This window comes from Rutilus rutilus (genome assembly GCF_951802725.1).
Source record: "Rutilus rutilus genome assembly, chromosome: 14".
Classification (NCBI taxonomy): Eukaryota; Metazoa; Chordata; class Actinopteri; order Cypriniformes; family Leuciscidae; genus Rutilus; species Rutilus rutilus.
The window spans coordinates 14,603,125-14,622,835 of NC_140219.1; the positions used below are offsets into that span (position 1 = coordinate 14,603,125).

At 39.1% G+C, this 19,711-nt stretch overlaps 1 protein-coding gene across 18 annotated transcripts in view; it reads right to left on the minus strand.

The window, feature by feature from the left end:
• The window catches only part of diaph2 (diaphanous-related formin 2), a 476,898-nt gene that overhangs the window by 426,594 nt on the left and 30,593 nt on the right, over positions 1-19,711 (minus strand). For 15 of the 18 annotated variants that reach the window (XM_084430722.1, XM_084430721.1, XM_084430715.1 and 12 more), the window contains 2 exons: positions 17,321-17,425; positions 12,003-12,023 (listed from right to left, as the gene is read on the minus strand). In XM_084430722.1, coding sequence (XP_084286848.1) covers positions 12,003-12,023; positions 17,321-17,425 — 126 coding nt within the window. The remainder of the gene's footprint in view (positions 1-12,002; positions 12,024-17,320; positions 17,426-19,711) is intronic. The other 3 variants (XM_084430716.1, XM_084430726.1, XM_084430717.1) reach the window with 1 other exon arrangement.

Here is a 19,711-nt window from a genome sequence, read left to right on the forward strand (position 1 = left end):
ATATTAGAGTATCTTCTAACAACAATCCCAACTTCTTCCTATATTATGGAATATTACATCAAGAGAATCTTCTAACAACAACCCCAACTTCTTCATATACTGTATATATAAATGCAAAACAGAATCATTTAATCTAGGATTCTGTCCACCTTGCCTTTCATTAAGCACAACTAATTAAGAAACTACATGAATGCATGTTCAAGAAAAGATGTAAGGAACTACTTTTTGTAATAATCCATCTCCTAAAGCCTTCCTACAAAACATCTAGGACAATTAAACATGAATGAAAAAATGGAGACAGAAAAGCATGGTTATTAAATGCCATTGTTGGTCGTTGGTGATCATTAATAAACATAATTACACCAAACAAAGAAGTCCAATGGTGTAACATCAGCAACAGACAAAGACCCAATTTTATTATCAGGAGCTATTAATTACATCTAATGAAAGAAGATATAAGGATGGGGGAAACCTAAACCCTGTTTCCTTTGTTTTCTTCTCTTCCTAGCAAATCCTTTATTCGGCACAAAAGGGGCATTTATTTACTCACTCACTTTTATTTTATGCCTTAACTTTAATATATAAAAGTTGATTGCAGTGGAAGTCTTTAGTTGTAAATGTCGTAAAAAGTATTTCAAATATTAGCAATTTCTAATATATATATATTTATACTTCGAGTTCGTTCTGGTTCTCGATTCTGATTGGCTGAGAACCTTTCCAGCCATGCTAGACTACCAGTGTCACCACAGTACCTTGCAGCATTTCGGACGAGCAAACCACCATAATTTTACAAATACTACTGTTGTTGTATCACAGAGTATTTTAGAAGAGAACATAGTTATTTAGACCTCAAATATGCAACCTAAATATAAATATAGCGCATACTTTACAATTTGTTTAGATGCGAGCTCTAGGCTGACAGCGGCCATTCAACGCTCATGTACCCGCTGAGAACAGCTTTATCTCAGCCAGTGCTTCGGGAATTTGCCACCGGCTCTTATGTAGATAGTGTTTAAACATGAGATATAATTTGCTGATATAGAGCGATATTGCACGGCTACTCATATTGCTTATATATATATCAGTATATTAGCAGATTCTTCCTATTTTTCTTCATAAGATTCTTCATTTAAATAAGGCATAATACTAAATATAAAGTGTTTTTTCGAATAATTTGTATATATGCCAACCTGACAAACAAAAACAAAAAACCCAAAAATTCCAGGTGAAAAAAGTTATGGTAATGCCAAAAGAATAGCATTAGCATGCTGGGTTTTGGGAATAGCTCAAAAAGAATCCAGATCATCTGTATTCGACACTTCAGCAGCCCTATTCCACAGAGACAGTGACAAAGAGTGTAAAAAGCCCAACTACTGTAATTGGTTTTAAAATGGTGGAATTCATTACCATTGTACTGCATGTTCAGAAATGCAAACAGGAAAGAAAAAACATTCACTGGAGGCTTGAACTGATCTGCTTAAATAAAAGCCATAGGGAGATGAAAGGCATAATTCAAATGACAATTTTAGCAGCCTTAGCTTATTTATAACAGAAAGTTGAAAATCTTACGAGTGTAATTGGCATATGATTATCAGCTCTCTTTTCTACTGTTGCCTTCTCTTTTGTTCTACAGGCAGACTTGGCTAAAGACTGTTAGAATGGCCAACATCCAAAAATAGATGAAGAAAAGTACACCTGAAGTCTTTCCGGAATAAAACAGGCACCAGGCAAAACACAAACAGGTGTAAAAGTCAATTTACAGCAATGCCCAAGTAACTAAAGTCATCTGTTCACCTTTGAAAACCGCATAGTAACAGCTCACCGGATGCTCTATTTTATAGCCACCATTACTTTTATACCTAAATGGAGTGCAGAATAATGCCGGGGACGCACTTAACGTCTAGCTGAAACATTCTAAGATTGAACTGAACACACTTACAGACTGTTTTCAATGACTGGAGCAGATTTTAAACACCGACTGTGAACACAGACTGAATGCAACTGTCTCTGACTCTGCGTGTTTGGGTACAATCAGTCGTAAGTATCAAATCACATTCATAATCGGCCTTACAGTCTTTAAGTGTGTCCTCGGCTTAACCTGACAAACAGTGTTTCATGTTTTCATTTAAAATCGCATCTCACCACAAGTGGTCAATCTATTGATCTGATCGGTGTGAGGGAAAATCTGTATTTGTATTTGTAGTAAGACTTTATATCTGTCCTGATCTGATTCAGGAGCATTTGGAAGAGCCACCCAAAGAAAGAAGCGATAGCATATGACTAAGTTTAAAAATTAATGTGCAGTGTTAGAAAGAGCACCTGAAACAGGGAAAGGTGGAGGGGCAGCATATGTGGATGAGAGAGAATAAAACAAACACCTCTACCACTCTGAAAATGACTGACAAGGAAAATTTCACAAAATATATGCCAAGAGACGAGATGAGAACAGAAGAGAAGAGACCTGCAAACAGTACAGTTAGACTTTGCGTGAACATGTGTTACTTCAAGAAGAGCTAGTTGAATGGAATTAGCTTGACAATGTGTTGTCAGCAGCATGTTTTATGACATGATGAGAGCAGAGGAGGCAGTATAAATTATTCAGATGTGATTGCATAAGCAGGATGTCGATGAGGGGCGAGGCAGCTCGAGCCATCAAATGTCCATCTCCAACACCAGGTCGCTAGAAGGGGAAAAAACAGCAGCCTATCTACACCCATCAGCTTAGGAAATTTTAACACACAAAAAGTAAACTTGATTTTACTTGATAAAGTAAAATTATCAATCTAGCCAACGTCCATCTGAATACTGTTGGTAAGTTTAACAGTTACTTCCCCTCTTTAAAGACCAAACCTCTAACAAATGGCATTGTAGTAAAAAAAAACACACAAAAAACAGTGCTGTGCAGGTCTGAGAGAAACCCATTAGGTCAATTCCATGGCAACAATGTTTTTTTTTTTCTCGATCTCTCACACACTAAAACTGCTGTGGAACCTCGATTTAAAGATACTTACTGCCATCTAGTGGCTGTTGGGATTTTCTCAAGGAATGTACTGCATCATCTCAGTCTCATCCAACTTCTAGTCTCTCAGGCAAAGGACAGTTAATCATATGGATTTATACACATGCATAACAAGACAAGCTGAAAACGTGCAAACAGCGTGTCCACTACAAATACACTGAACAAAGCAAGAGGAAACAATCAGGAGAAGCTGACATTCCAGGAACACAATCATGAACAAATAAAACTAAAACGCAGCCATTTTGAAGGGTCTATTTCTCCAGAGCCCCCTTGAGAAAAAGTGCAAGGCAGACTAAACGGTTTGTGACCCATCCTTGATCAAACCACGAATTGTTAGGCTTGGCCATTTGGGGAAGTGCTTAAAGTGTGTTTGATGAGCAGATAATGACGGCTCACTGCTGAGCGTCCAAGGATGACAACCATAAAATGTGCAGCCACGAGACAAACGCCACACCTTATTAGTGCTGTGATTTGCCGACGGGGCCACAGGGAGTCTCGGAGGGAGATGTCGGGGATTTAAGCAAGAGAAAATCTTAGCAATGGAATCAACCAAGTAAAATGGTAGCGTCTCTTTGACTACTACCCAATAAGCTAATGAAATAGCTTCTTATTAGTTCAAGGCTGAAATAAAGACAGAAAAATAAAATGAAGAGGAAAGTCGTGAGCATTCGAAATACATTGTTCCACAAAAGCTGTCTGCGTGTGACATTAAGGGCCCTATTTTAACGGTCTGAAGCGCAAGTATCAAACGCAAAAACGCTAGTAACTTTGTGGGCGGATCTCGGAAGCTGTTGCTATTATAACGGCAGGATAAATTACTCTTGCGCCTGACGCAAATGTAAAATGGGTTGGTCTGAAGTAACTACATTACTCATAGGTGTGGTTTGGGCGTAACATGCAATAAACCAATCAGAGCATCATTTCACATTCCTATTGTAATTATCGTATATATAACACATTGCTATTATAACGGCGGATTTGCCAGGCGCACGCAAGGAGTGGTTCACAGCCGAGGAGACCGACGTTCTCGTCAGGGCCGCAAAAGACAGAAAAGTGACATTGTATGGGGATGGGAGAAACCCACCCAAATTAATCATATTTATATATAATAATATAATAATATATATAATATAATAATATCCAGAAAAATTTGGGTAAATGTGTAAGCTAGATTTATGACTATTTTTTCACATCTTCATAGACACCACAATGATCTCCCTCGTGTGGTAATATTTTTCCTTGTAATTATACGGTTTGCAAAAATGGGAACTGCTGCGTCTGTGTAGATGAGAGAAGCAAAGTGTATGCGCGTTGTGCACACGCTACATTATGGCCAAGCATGCGCCCTTAAAATAGCATCTGAATAACGCGCCACTGACTTTAGACTAGATTTTTCCTGGTCTGTGGCAGAATTGTTTTCTGAAACTGCAAAATAGCACCAGAGAACGTTTGCGCCGGAACACACCTCCTCTTTTCGCCGAACCACCCCCGGGAGTGCAAGTTCATTCCCTAATTTACTGACGTGCGTCTATAGAGGGAAAAGTCCGCTGTGCGTCAGGTGCAAAATAGGAATGATACATGTGTCGGTGTACAAAGTCAATAGCGCTGGGTGCAAGATAGGGCCCTAAATGCGGATATTTCTGTGTTCATGGCCTCATGGTTCAAATGAAACTATCCAGCAGACTACCCTAATTGTAAGAAAAGAGCTGTCCAGAAACCAAGGAGCAAGTGCCAGACCTAAACACCCGAAGTTAATGAAGTAACTTTGAGAAAGAAAAACAGAGACCACAATGCTCCAACTTTCATTAAGTCAAAAAAGCAGCAGGACTCGTACAGCTAAAGTGATGACACTGATGTCTTCGGTAAAGCTGTAGTAAAAAAATATGCTATGTACTACATACATCACATTTAAGGCTGGAAAAAGGGCAAGAATGTGAGGTAGCAGCATTGAAAGGTGGTCAAGGAGAGTGACGGGACAAGCCATTACCAGATCTCCTGACCTCATAACCGAAGCTAAGAGCAGTACGAAGGGAAGTAATAATATCTAGGTGGATGGAGGGACAGCTGGAATAAAAAAAAAAGAAAGATAGAGAGGACTTGCGAACATATTGCTCAAGTCGCAGCGTGAACATCAAATGTGCTCCTCTCATACAGAAGTCGCGTACAATCACGAGAATGCTTGTTGCACACACACACCTACACACAAACAGAGCCCATCTCTTTTCCCTTTAATACGAGAACACCATGTCCACTCTTGGCTCCCTTTCATCTTCTCTTCATCATAATGAGATCCCGCTCCCCTCTTTTGAAGGCTGGAGAGCCGATTGTTTGTTTCCCATTGAAAAGAAGGCCACGTGGCATAATGCAGTAGCAGTCAGCCAGCAAAGAGACCTTTTGTGTCACCGGTGGGAGCTGGTATTGACATATGCCGCCAGTCTATCAGGTTACAATTCTTTACACACTTTCTAGCCTGCGTGTCCTATATGACAAGACATTTGTCTTCCTGGTGTGGTCTGCCATGACTTACAAAAGACTTCTGAGAGCTTGTGTGCAATATAACATTGTACGAAGAGAGAGAACACGTCAAACTGTCTGAATGATGTTAGAAACGGCATTTATTAGTGTCGGCTATCCTGAAAAATGTAGGACTGCTTTATATTCAGGATAGATAAAATAACCACTACCTTTATGTCTTGCCGTTTCCCATATGAAATCAACAAACCTAGACTCTGTCTGGGTCTGTGAAATGCAAATAATTCCAGCCCCAGAAAGGACTGGAAATGGTATTAAAGCTAAATCAATCGCATTGTACTTGACATTTATATATTAGCACTTGACTGAATGGAATTAAAATTGTATGCAAGGTTGTGGTTGTACAGTACCAAACAAGCACTGAAGCATCAGTCGAGACCCCACAGGAAATGAGGTAGGTTAGGTGTCGCGATGAATATTGCGCTAGTGTCAATCTGATCTCAACCCGGAGAAACTTCAATATGCCTGAGCTTGGAGACACAAACCAAACTGAAACTCACAGGTCTCAGAGTTGATCACTGGGATGCAGTGACAGGACCAACTCAGTATCCCAGATCTGATCAGCTTATGTGATGAAACCAGGCAAAAATTAAAGACCTTCCTATAGTGTGAGAATGTCTTCTATTATAACATGGCTTAACCATATAGGTGAATTACTAACATCTATGCTACATTTTTATTAACTCGCATTAAAGGGGTCATACAATGCCATTTTTGTACAAGCTAATATGATTCTTTAGGGTCTTAATTAAAAGTTTGTAATATACTTTAATTAAAAATTCTCATTAGTTTTGTAAGAACACACAAATTTTAACTTTGCGATTTGCAAAGATTAATATAAAGATTAATATAAAGGTTAATAAACCGTTACACTCACTTCAGTTCTTCTGGAGGTGCAGCAGGAACACGAATAGTTGGTACCGATCTTTTTTTCAGGAGCAGCTTCTTAGCAAAACCAGCTTTATGACCCTCGTTTGTAAAGCAGTCTGGTGTGTGAAATGATTCGCGCAAACATGAAAGCATTGCTGTTGATCGTGGGGAATATTCCCTTCGAAAACAAAACTCAGCCACTGCGTCTTCAGCGGTTCGGATCATCAAAATAACTGCGGTGTTCCTTATTGCACCCAAGAACAGAACACCACTATCGATTAGACGCCATTCTGCTCCAGCGTATCAACAATGCGGACTATGATGACAGCTCGCTCACGAGCGAGGGCGGGTCTGTGTTGAAACGCTGCTGTCAATCAACAATCGTGGGGGGGCGTCCGATCTTGTGACGTCACAAGATCGAACAGCTTGATTTGAGAAAGGGGAAAACATATAAGGAGATAAAAAAAAAAATTGTAAAACCTTGGATGGATTTTTATCATTTTATGATGGTTGTGTACAGGCACTGCCAACACACATTTCAGTACAATCAACTTGTAAAAGTGCATGTACCATTATATGACCCCTTTAAAGGAATAGTCCAAGTTAAATACAAGTTAAGCTCTGTCAACAGCATCTGTGGCATGTTGTCAATTACTGCAGAAAATTATTGTGACTCCTACCTCAGTTTTCACTGCAGTCTAATTAATACCAACACATTATTAGTGGTGTTTTCTTAGGTAAGAAAAACCTTTTCTAATCTATTGCTAAGTATTAAACTTCATAACTCGTCCCCACCATTTGTGCTACAAGCATAAATCATGCCTCAATTGTATAGCTCATTAAGGAGAGGTGTGCTATTACTTTTCTAAGAAATCAGACTTACAATTTCACCTGAAGGAGAAGAAAGAAGAAAAAAAAAGAAAAAAAAAATATCACAGACTTGCACAAAAGGAGGGACACAAAGGTATATCTACAGACTAGAATATTATTGAGGATTAGGCTCTTGTCTAACTTGGGCTTTAATATGCAACCACCTAAAAACCACCCAGAAGCAACCGCTTAGCAATGCATTAACTACCATTCAGCAAACACGTAGCAAAACCCTGGCAAACACTCAAAACTCCCAAGTATTGTGTATTTTACACTGGCCATTCTCATTTGCTTAGAAAAAGATAAAAAAAATTTTACTAAAATTACTTAAGAAAATTACTTTACAAAAAACAAAAAAAAACATAAAATTACTAAAAATAAAAACTACATTTAAATTTACATTTATTCATTTAACAGACGCTTTTATCCAAAGCGACTTACAAATGAGAACAAAAGAAGCAGTTAAACTAACAGTAGGACAACAATATGCAAGTGCTATGACCCTTCTCAGTTTAATCTAACTCAGTTGAATCTCTTTTATTTTTATTTTTTTTAATAGAACAATAGAATAGAAGAGAAGAGAAAATTAGTATTACTGGATCAAGTGCTGTCGAAAAAGAAGTGTCTTCAGCCGTTTCTTGAAAGTGGCTATGGATTCAGCAGCTCTGGTTGAGTTAGGCAGATCATTCCACTAGCAGGGAACAGTCATGGTAAAGGTCCGAGAAAGAGATTTTGTGCCTCTTTGAGATGGCACCACAAGACGTTGTTCGCTTGCAGAGCGCAAGTTTCTGGATGGCACATAAGTCCGAAGTAATGAGTTTAAGTAAAAGGGAGCAGAACCAGTGGTTGTTCTGTAGGCAAACGTCAGTGACTTGAAGCGGCAACTGGCAATTTTGTGAGGAGAGGAGTGACATGTGCTCTCTTCGGCTCGTTAAATAATAAATAAATAATAAAAATCAACAGACACAACCATCACGTAGAGCAAGTGCAATTCCTTCAACCTAATTAAAATGAATCTATAAAAACGATGAAAAGGAACAAAGGGGGGAAAAGGTTATTGGATTTATTTTTTCCTTAGGAAGTCTTTTAAAGCACCAAGGACATGTTCCCTATCAAATCAGTTCACACTCCAGTACACAATTATCATTAATGGTCAAAGTGAAATAAGAGACCTTTTCAGACTGAGGCATAGGTAGGGATTTGGCTGTCCTTGATTTTATTCAAACTTAGCTTAGTTTAAAAAGGGCCCTCTCCACAGACGCTTGCCAGTGCCAGCGAGGAGCAGAGCGAGTGAAAGAGGACGCAGTGCACCATCACTGCAGAAAAGCCTTTAAACAGGCGCTTACAATGAGCCTGTACAGTTGTACAGTATAGATGGGCCTTGGAAAAGGAGTATGTTGGGTAAAAGTCTACTGATGAAACAAGTGGTGCACACACACAAATGCCAAGGTTATTCATTACCTTGGGAATACAAATTCTGGAGTATATAGAAGCGAAGGGGAGACAAAAAAGCAAGGGTAGGGAAGGTAAATGGAGAGGAAGAGAAGTCAGTCAAAATGTGAACTGTTCTGCCTCCAAATTTTCAACAACAAAAGCCTGTATAGGATATAAATAGACGAGCCTTTATATGATACTCAACATAACCATAATGCAGTGCACAGCAAAGATAATAGAAAGAAGCATAAATTAAGAAATAATTAGAAGGCAAGTGATATACTCACAACAAACAAGAAGTTTTTAGGACATTTTGGAGACACTGAGGTAAATCATCAGCAGACAATGTAATTGAAAAACATCATTTGGAGGATACATTTCATTGTTTAGTGCATTCAAGTCCAGCGTCTAAGTTTGGATTTAAGAGTTATGACGTCAGGTGCATTCAAGTCACTTTGGTCGGAGCAAGATGGTGATTTTCCACAAAAAGATTTTTTAACTCTACTTCTATTTGCTTTTTGTTTTTTTAATTATTGAAGGTGTTGTGTAAATGTAATTGTTATATATCATATCATAATTGTACAATACTATTGTATTACGTGACCTATGTAGTTTTATTGTAAATGGGGGGTGAAATTAATTTACTTCAACAAATAAAAAATAAAAAAAGAAATCTATTGCATCTGCCATTTTTTCTCACTGAAAAGGCCCTAACATTGAAAGATTGTTTAAAACAATCTTTCCAGCATGACTTGAATGCATCAGCAATGCATATAAGCATAAGCATCATATCAGACTGTACACAAATCCTGGATAATAATGGGCAAACTGTTGTTTTGTGCAAAATATTAATAAATAATAAAGAAAAGGAATGGCCAAATGTCAAATTTCTTCGCCACTGTTTTGCTCTTTTTCACATATGATTTTCAAGGCCCTTTGGTTTCAAAGAGAGTATTTAAGTACTATACCCTTTAACATAACAAAAAGATACATGTCATATCACCTAAGAAAGGGCCAGGAAAGGTCTTTGTCCCATGTGAAAAGAAGCTAAATCATTTCTAAAATACAAGCTTTGTCCATTATTTTCTCACCGACAATACCAGGGATTCTCAGAGAGCAGCTGCACTCTAACAGCCCTAGCAGACTCCTGTCCCTGAGGTCTCAGCGGCTCCTCTCTCTCTCTCTACCCACAACTCTGAGCATGTCGCCATGTTTCCGTGGAAACAGGCAGTCTCTCCTAACTGCTGGGCTGACTGTGTGATTACTGATCTCCTCCTGAGGTCTAGAGAGGCTTTGCAGGTCAACTCGTGTGACCTTAACAGGTAACAGTGGAACCGACTTCAGGGCCAAACACGATTGGCTGTTGTGTGCTGGTTGTTTTTTATTTAAGCACGGGGAGACGTGGTCTTCCAATCCCTCACAGAGGGGTTCATCAATTCCACGCCGATAAAACGTGGGCATTTCGACGGACAATCTATCATTCTTAGCCTGACAATCAAAGCAACAACATTCCTGATCAATCGGACACCGCGGAGGGGCGGCATGCAAGGCGTACGCCCCCTCAAGTCACCATCATCATCATCACCATCAGGCTGCGCTGATACAAACTGCTGAGGCGCATGTGACTCAGCAGCATGCGGACACGCTGACCAGCGAATTTGAGCCCTGCGAGAGAGCGTGCTGGAGAGATTTCATCCCTGAGGGAGACGCGGCTCAGGCAGGTCGGTCTACCTCCAAACCGCACTGACAGCGTGAAAATCGCAATCTGCCCAGCAAGAGGCCATCATCTTGGCCGCACTGAACCTACCTTCCACAATAAAACCCAATAAAGGTGGGATATTGGGAACGAGAGAAACAGAAACAAGGTGAATAAAAGAGCTGACAGCTTCCCTGCAAACCCTCACACTCCCCCATCCACAGGAAGTGCACAGAGAAGTCAGACAGAATGGCAGGAAGTTCAGCAACCTCTGAACTGCGAGAAACTTCAAAAAGGAATGGACTTGTTTGGGGTGCACACTGTCAGACAGTTCTTCAATAAAGCCGATCCCAAAGTAACTTTCCTGCTCTGCCCTGAGAAATGATGCAACATTCAAAACATACTTCCATGCTCATCAAATCAAGCAGGTTTTATTGCTGACAGGTTATAGAAATTTCAGTCGACACAATTCTAGGCCAAGCGGCATGAAAGCATTGAATGAACGGGCCATCTCGCTGCAAATAAATGGGTCTATTGCGGCAGCTTATTGCTGTATTGTAAATAACATTTACCTGTGCTTCCTTATCTTCAAGCTTCCTCACGTACATCTACAGGCCTTTCTCATAGCTCCAGCAACACAATAAAACAGCATTTTAAATGACAAGTGACACTTGCGGAGGCAATAACGGAGGCCCTCTAAATAAATAAAATAAAACAAATAACAAGCAGCCTCATATGGGCTATGCTACCGCACTACGTGAGAAATAGTAAAAGCCAGTGTGCAATTACCGCATTACAGAGCTGTGAAATGAGGAAACATTGCCATCTCCCAGACAGTATATATTTATAAAGATTATTACCATCATTTTTGAGAAAGTGGGGGCGAGGGGCGAAAGTAAGTGACAATAAACAACATGAGCAGCTATGAACATTTCAGAAACAATAGTGACATGCTGTAATGTTACTGGGACAAAGACATGGCTTTGCAAATGGGTTGTGCTGAACGTCCCACTGCAAAATGGAACGTATTTATAGGATGGGGGTAGGGGGGCGCACTCAATATTTATTTGCCACTGTTCAATCATGGAACGTGTGTGTGTGGGAAAATCTAATTAAGTGATACATTCTCAGTATGCTGTCTGGGGGAAGAATGAACACAATGAAACCCATTTAGATACAGAACATTAGAATAAACAGATTAGATTACAGATTATGATTATTTGCCTAAAAACTATTGCTCATCCTTGGTGTTACAATATTTAAATGCTAATATGTGTTAGGCAGTGATCCATTTCAAAGAAAAACTGCGTGCTTAAACTGACAAAAAAAAAAGGTTCTAGTTTATTCTTGGAGAGAACATTTGAGAAATCACTCATTTCCAAATGTGCAATTTACATGCAGGGATTGGGAGGCCGGGGGGTGGGGGAGTAGAACTTTCAATTTATAGACTATAAACTACACTAATGCTGAAAATAAAATAAAAATCTAAAGCCATAGAAATTACTTTTCTAGATATTTACAACAAAAAAAAGGAGGGAAGAGAGAGAAAGACAAAGACGAATAAATAATTGTTTTACTTACCGCAACTTTGCTCCCAGTTATCTGCATGCAGCGGTCAGCGGAGGGAAGTTAATGTGCAAAAAGACACAAACAGCACAATCATTAGTAGGCCAGAATCTCTCCGGTACTATCCTGCTAAAGTATTAGAGCTTATACTTAAATCACTATCACACTGGCCCCCTCTGCTACGCTGCTTTAGTCAGCTGAGAATTACACACTTAACAAGGTGGAGAGAGAGAGAGGGTTTAGACGGACACTAAAGACAATGTCTGCCATTTTGATGACTGCTTGGAACTTAAGGATCATGATGAATTGATCTCCGATTGAGTTTTTAAAAGCATCTCTCTGTTTGCTCATTGGTTTTGAAGACTGTGGAGAAAGAAAAAAAAAGGCTGGTGAAATGATTGATGTGTGAAACGAGTGATGTGAAAATGTCATGTTTTAAAGTAAATAAAATAAAAACTCTGTCTCAACAATCTTTTGTTTTCAATCCGCAAATCATTACTTCAGGACAATCAAGCAGTTTCTATATTAAGGGCATTTTTGACAGTCAATACAACAATCCAGAGGGGATCGGCACTCAATGACATTCTGTATGAATCTAGTAGATTTTTACTAAATTAACCCCAACATGGTATTTTATTCATGAGCAGATGGCCTCCTAAAATGCCTCCATAGGCCAAAAATCAATCAAATGTCACTGGTAGTTTCTATCAAGTGTCAAATTATACATAGCTCAAAGCTCGATGAAGTCAGCATGTTTTTTTCTTGGCCAAGCCGTAATGACAATTACTAGGCTCAATATCTAGGGGAAGGTTTTTTTCTGGGAGCATAATTTCTTCTACAACTGAAAGGGATTGTACTGAAATGAGCACTATTCTCACTTCAATAATACAAAACTGGAGGTGGTGGTTTTTTTAAATCTGATCTGCTCTCTTTCTTTTAACATAGATGTCCTTTGTTTTAACAAACTCCCACAATCCCATTTTTAGGTTAAGGTTTATGACAATAATAAAGTCAATTTTAACAGTGCAACCTTTTGATCGAGAGTGCTACTTTCGAGTAATTGTGTGCATCTCTGGAAAATATGCTCAAACAAATCATTAAGGGTTTGGGTCTTGACCCTAAACAAAAAGTCACCTGCTTGTGCTTTCACCAGACATGCTGGGTGACTGCCAAGTATTGTTAGCACCATTTTGGCTGGGTTTGATGAATGTTGTATTTTTATTGCAGCCTGATCAAAAGAACAGACATTATCTTGAAACCACATAAAGAACTGTCAGGGAGGAGCCTGAGGGGAAAAGCTGCTGCTAACATCAATTTACACAAATTTCACAAAACAACACCTCATTGTCACTTTACTGTGGTATTAATGCTGTCAATTCCTGAGGAGCATGAGGAGCAGAAAAAAAATAAAACTTAAACCAGATGATGGTAATTGTTGTAATGCAGAATTAGGCAGTCATGTAATATGCTAATTATACAGGAGCTCTATTATGAAGTAGCTCCTGTAAACAAACTTCAGAAGAAATGTCATCTTATCAAGGGATGGGTATTTATATCCTTGTTCCTGCTCTTCTCATGACCATCAAATGCTCCATGATACAAATCTATTCATTTAATTATTTATTATTAGCTCCTGCATTCTAGACAGGATCATATCATCTCTCAGGAACTGTCATAAACTATTACAAGAACTTGTGCTGTAATTTAGTTTCCATGTCTCTGTAATACCACAATATTGACAATGTTCACGTCGTGAATATCTTGGGTACAACATTGTTTCCTTCCCCCTCAAAGACCCCGCCTAGAAAAGTTCTGTTCCTTACATGAATCATTTCATTTAAGTGCGAAACAGTAAAGCAAAGTCAAAGCTTTTCATAACACTGGCAGAGCAAGAGAGAAATGACTAGTTAAAGACATGCTTTGGCACTCATGAGGACAATGACACCTGTCAGAGACTGAAAAAGCGAGAAAGCATTTCATGAAAAGTTAATGGCCAAGGATATCTGCAGAACAGCGAGGCAACATTGGTTTTCACTGTATGTGGCTGTATGTTATGGTCAGGTTACATATCCACTGCAAAATTAAGATGTTTAGCATTTAAAAATAGGTATAATCTTCTTCTTTTTTAAATGACAAATATTTTTAACATCTGTTGTTATTATTTTAAAAAGATTTCTTTTTTGTGAGTAGTATGTATAAACTTAAGAGGGCTGTATATTTAAATGTAAAGGTGCTTTCTCTTAATAAGACATTATAGTATCAGTGGCAGTCATTTAAAAGCCTCATACTGAGACCCCCTGGAAAGTGTGGTAAGAGCTCTTAGCTGTGCATGCTGAAGGACTCAAGCGGGTGCCTTCAAGAAGAAAGTGCTTGGATCTCAAATAAATAAACAAACAACTAAATAAAAAACACATGCAAAGGACTTAATAAATAGAATAAACATGCATTTTATACATTACTTTTCTTTGGCAAATAGCTGTTCAAAAATATTCAGTGTGAAAAAAAAAAAAAAAGGTGTGACCATATAATATAATGAAAGCATGCATAAATGTGTTGCAAGGGAAAAGGTGTTGGCTGTAAATAATAAAAGGAACTGTGAACCATGGGAGCTGTAACTTTGTCACACAAGCAATAATATCTGAGCTATCAAAGAGGACAGACATCGCTGGTGTGTAACTTCTCTATTCTTCCGTCTTTCTTTTATTTCATCGCTCTGCCCTCCTGCCAGGCAGGAGCTGTGGGAGTCTGCCGCACACAGACAGGCAGGCAGGCAGGCTGCGACAGGAGTGGATCGGATGGGTTTGTTTTCCCACTAATATTTGCTCTGTAAAGCTGTGTGCTGAAACACAATCTACTGTAGGCAGATCGGCACACTCGGGGAGATAGCAAGCAGATTAAGAGGGATGGATGGACTCCACTATCCCTTCCTTTATTTAGACGGGTTTGGGTTATTAATGCGGAGGTGTGCAGAGGCCGTCTCCGTGCGGTCTGCTCTTGGCCTCGCTCACCCCTGCTAAATTACACCTGCAGCGGCTCAAGCGGAGACCACGGGCCTCCTCTACCGTCAGACCACCACTTAATTACTCCCACTCGCCAACCAAAGAGAGGACATTGACCCAGTGCTAGACAGAGACAGACAGCACAGCAGAGACTTTCTCTGGACATATGTCAGTGAGTGTGTCAGCATTAGTCCAAGCAACTCACTCAACTCAACTCAAAAACACCCTTAGTAGCTATTCAACATTCAAATAAAATTCATTCGAACAATGATTCTGAGAGTGAACAGAATGTGCAGGTTTTAGGTACAACTTAGTCAAATGACGTAAAAAATTCCTGCCATCTCATGCTTGTAAGAGATGTAAAATTTTAGAACATTGTTAAAGTCAACATGGAACCAAAATCGAGGGCATTTATGGCCAATGAAACTAGAAAATTTTACTACAGAAATGAATATAATTCATGATATTTGCATGACTGCAGGAATATGAATAACAATTCTCAAATTTAATGATTAAAATAATTTCAATCCCTTCCCTCAATCCTACAGTCTTTTTTTTCTATTTCACTAGGAAACACATCACATAATAGAATTAAATGGACGAATATACCGCTTTTCCACTGTCAGGCCAAACCGTTCTCTTTGCTTAACCGTTCCATTATGTGCCGATCCAGCCCACCCGGCACGGATATGGTTTCATTTTCCACTGTGCATAACTGAGCTCTTTGGAATGCAATAGAAATGTGTCAGTTGTTGCCTTGGTAACAGAACGGTTTACTGATGAGATGTAAATAGCGACTGCATTATGGAGGATGATCAGATATTTATTTTATTTTATTTTTATTTAAAAAAATTTAAGTCGCTCAAATAGCACGTTTAGCCAGCTACAGTGAAACTGGTAGCCAGGCAACAGACAAGTGACCAATCCTGAGTGGCGACGTCACTACGCGCATTCTACCAGCCTTCGGTTAGCTAATAGTGCTGAGAATTCCGAGCTGAGAACGGTTTGTAATCGCGCCGTGCCAAACCAGGCTCAAGTGGAAACATAACTGGAACCGTTCCTTAACGTTCTTAGAACCGTTCGACCCGACGCTGGAAAAGCGGCTATATTCTGTTTCATGTTGACTTTAAGAGTTTGTCAGCAGAAAGACACAAACGCTTTTTGACAAATAGGAAAAATATCCATAAACAACTTTTAAAAATAAACTTTTTTTTTTACTTTTTTAAATGATTTTTTCAGTGGCTTAATTAAGTTACATTAATTGTGTCATATAATTCAACAATATAAAATAAAAAAAACAGCAGTATCATTTGTACAAGGCTGAATATTTGTGCTACTCCCACATAATCAGCAGTATGCAGATATGGTATGCAGCTTGGTTAGTAGCTTGAGCTGAATGTTTAAAAGAGGAGGAGTAGGAGGAGATCTCTGGGTGCTAAAGTTGAGCATTACAGGGAAAAGTGTGTTGTGCCTGTGTTAAACATCTCTTATCACATAAAAGCACATCTCTTCCCTAGAATGGAGAGCACACGTTCCCAACCTCCTCCTTGCTAGTCAGAGCGCTGTGTTCTGCCTCCACACTGACATGCTGCTGGTGAGTGCCTCTGGTAGTGCTGAGGGGGCTACAGGGGTACACAGAGACAGGAACCCCCTCCACCCTTCCTACTTTGAGACTACAATACTAATATGTGTGGCTCACTGCTGCAGAATTCAATCATCTCTGATTATCATCATTATTAATAATGCTGGTTAATTATCATGGCCGAGAGGAAAGCTAATGAAAACGGACGCTGAAGGCTGGCCAGAGGAGCCGCCCACAGAGCGGGTGAAGGGAACATTGGTGTTTACGTGGAGTCTAACCTCGGAAGGACCTACTTCATAAAGGGAATGAAGAGAATTCGCCCCAAAAGCCTTGGATTACCCCGCGAGGCGGTGGTGTTCCAGCCTTTATTCATCTACGGTGATGAAAGAGCCATGTTTCAGCTTACCGAGCAGAGACAGTGATGCGTACCAAATTCTAATGAAAACTTGATCCCCGGCAATATGAAGCTTTTGGAAAGTGCAATACAACAAAAGCAGCCTGATGAGCACCCAGGAAAAAAAAAGGTGAGAGGGGAAAAAAATACAAAAAAAATAAATCAGAATAAATAATAAATAAAAGAGCTAAAGGAGGCGGCAATCAAAGATTTGGGGCTTTAGCAAGAGAGGCAGAAAGCAGATCAGGTTAAGCTCATTATTCCGTAGTGTCTCGTCATGTGGTTCATCCCCACTCTCTCCTCTGTCTGTTTCTCTCTCTTTCTAAGACCGACCGCCCCAGTGTCGCGGTGCACTTACAGATTTAGCCGTGGCAGATATGTACTGGACCACCATCTCCCGTTTGGTGCTCAGGTCCTTTCCTCGCAGAGGGGCCTTACGCTCTTCATTCAGGTTCATGTCCTCCTGTAGACAAAAAAATAATAATATATATATATATATATTTAATATTATAATACACTTTAAATATATTAATAAATAAAAAACATAAATGTAATCTTTTTTTAAATCATTCAAATCTGCTATTTGTTCTCACAGCACATTCATGATCACACTAAGGACACTGTCCTATAGAACCATGGTTAGAGTGAGTCATAAAGCCTTTATATATGTTTATCAATTCCATGACAAGTCAAGGAGATGTCATATGTGCAACAAAGAGCCTCTCTCCGAAGATACACCCAGGATGCATTTCTATGGAACCATGCTGCCCTCTGGTGAAGGAAAAAGGGACTGTGTTCTTTGCTTTCAAATGAGACCTATGAATGTGTGAGTGTCCGCAAAGAAGAAAAAAATGACAGACAACTTAAAATACTCACGGAGGAAAGGGTGAGGGTTGTTGATTTCAAAGCTATGTGTACATCTTTTCATCAAGATTTATTTTATTTATTGTTTATTTATTTTTAATTGAATGTAAAAATTTTAGAGAGAGAGAGAGAGAGAGAGAGGGAGAGAGACATGCCAATTTTGAAAACTGTGACTCTTGGTGTTTTTACCACATGTTCCTAAAAGCACATGCATTAAATTAGTGATAAAGTGAAGGACATCTTTTCAAAGAGGAAAATTTCAACAGTTTTACATCAAACCACTGTCTCTCTCTCCTTTCCCCTCACGTTAAACAAGGCCTTTAATGAATCAGTGAGCCCTGTTGATTTGGCATCTTAACACTAGAACTACCGGAATTCATTTTAGTCATGTCATATCTATTGTACATGTTAACCGTCTCTTTTCCAATGAAGCTTTTAATTCCTGTCGTCATAGCCCTTAAAACAAGCACAAAAGAAAGATTGCCCCGACAGGTGCTGTGCTAATATTTTTTTCACCGCACTCACCACGTGAATAGACATGCACAAAAGTTATGAAACGTCAAAGCTTCATACCGTTTAGTACAGCCTTGTTTGTAAGTAAGTTCAATAATCAATACAAAATCTAAAAATAAATGGATCTGTTATGATAGGTAATAATAAACAGAACACAACATTTTTATTCAAATGAATCTGAAAATGTATTTTCCAGCCTAATTGATAAATATTTTCTTATTTTCTTTGTACAATAAAAACAAATCTTATGATACAATAACTTGTAACATATATACAATAACAAAAACACTGATACATTTGAATACATTGTAAAAACTTTAACGGACACGTATGCAGCACTATACAGTAGCTACACACACAAACAGGCTAAGAAAAAACATGAACATTCGCTAAACAAGAAAACGAACTGTTTAGAACGATTAGTTTCAGTGAACAAAAAATATTAACGAACAAAATCAGGTTAACTGCCAGTTAACCTGATGTTGTTCGTTAATATTTTTTGTTCACTGAATAACTGCCCATTTGAACACCCCGCATCTTTGACGCTTACGCACATTCCACACAGGTAAACACCGCCTTTCGTGTGCAGCTCCCACACACCACTTTGTGACATTTGGCACATATCTCCTTGGTTTTATTTTGTTTGCAGTTCCTCCAGTTGTATGGCTTTTGATTCCATGTGGTCGGAGCGAAGTTCGCTCGCCAGTCGTGTGATGAAGTCCCTCCGCGAAACTTGCAATGTAGCGGACTTATGATATCTATAACGCGTGCGGTCAAAATGAACCGTCATGGTCATTCTAGGTAGAAATAGTCAGAACTGTTTAGTGTTTTGTGAATTTACAAAAATCCTACAGCCACATTTATTTTATTTTAACAGTTATTACACTGTAAAATTTAAAAACTGTCAAAATGACCGCCTTGGGAGTTCTAGTGTTAAAGGTGCTCTGAGCGATGTTGGGTGACGTCACTTCTTGTTGACATTCAAAGTATTGTCAAACAAAACGGAGGCTAGCTCGACCCTCCCTCCTCCTCATCATCCCGTTGTTGCCCTTTGTGGAGCTTGGGCTGTCTACAGAGACCGCGTTTTTTTACAGTGTGTTCAGGGGACAGGCAGCTAGCGGATAGTGAGGAGATGTTTGCTGTATGTGACAAAAAATGTTTCAGCCTAAAAAACGCGTGACATCGCTTAGAGCACCTTTAATTGGCTCTTTAATCCAGTTCCCGCTCTACAGCATGATTTACCCATCATGATTAATTATGTCCTCAAAGCTTGGAATTATTAAATCAAAGGCCAGGGTTGGCATAACTGAATAATTTTACGGAAGCAGTCGGATCCACTAATGCAAAGATATAAATAAGTACCTTTTTTTTC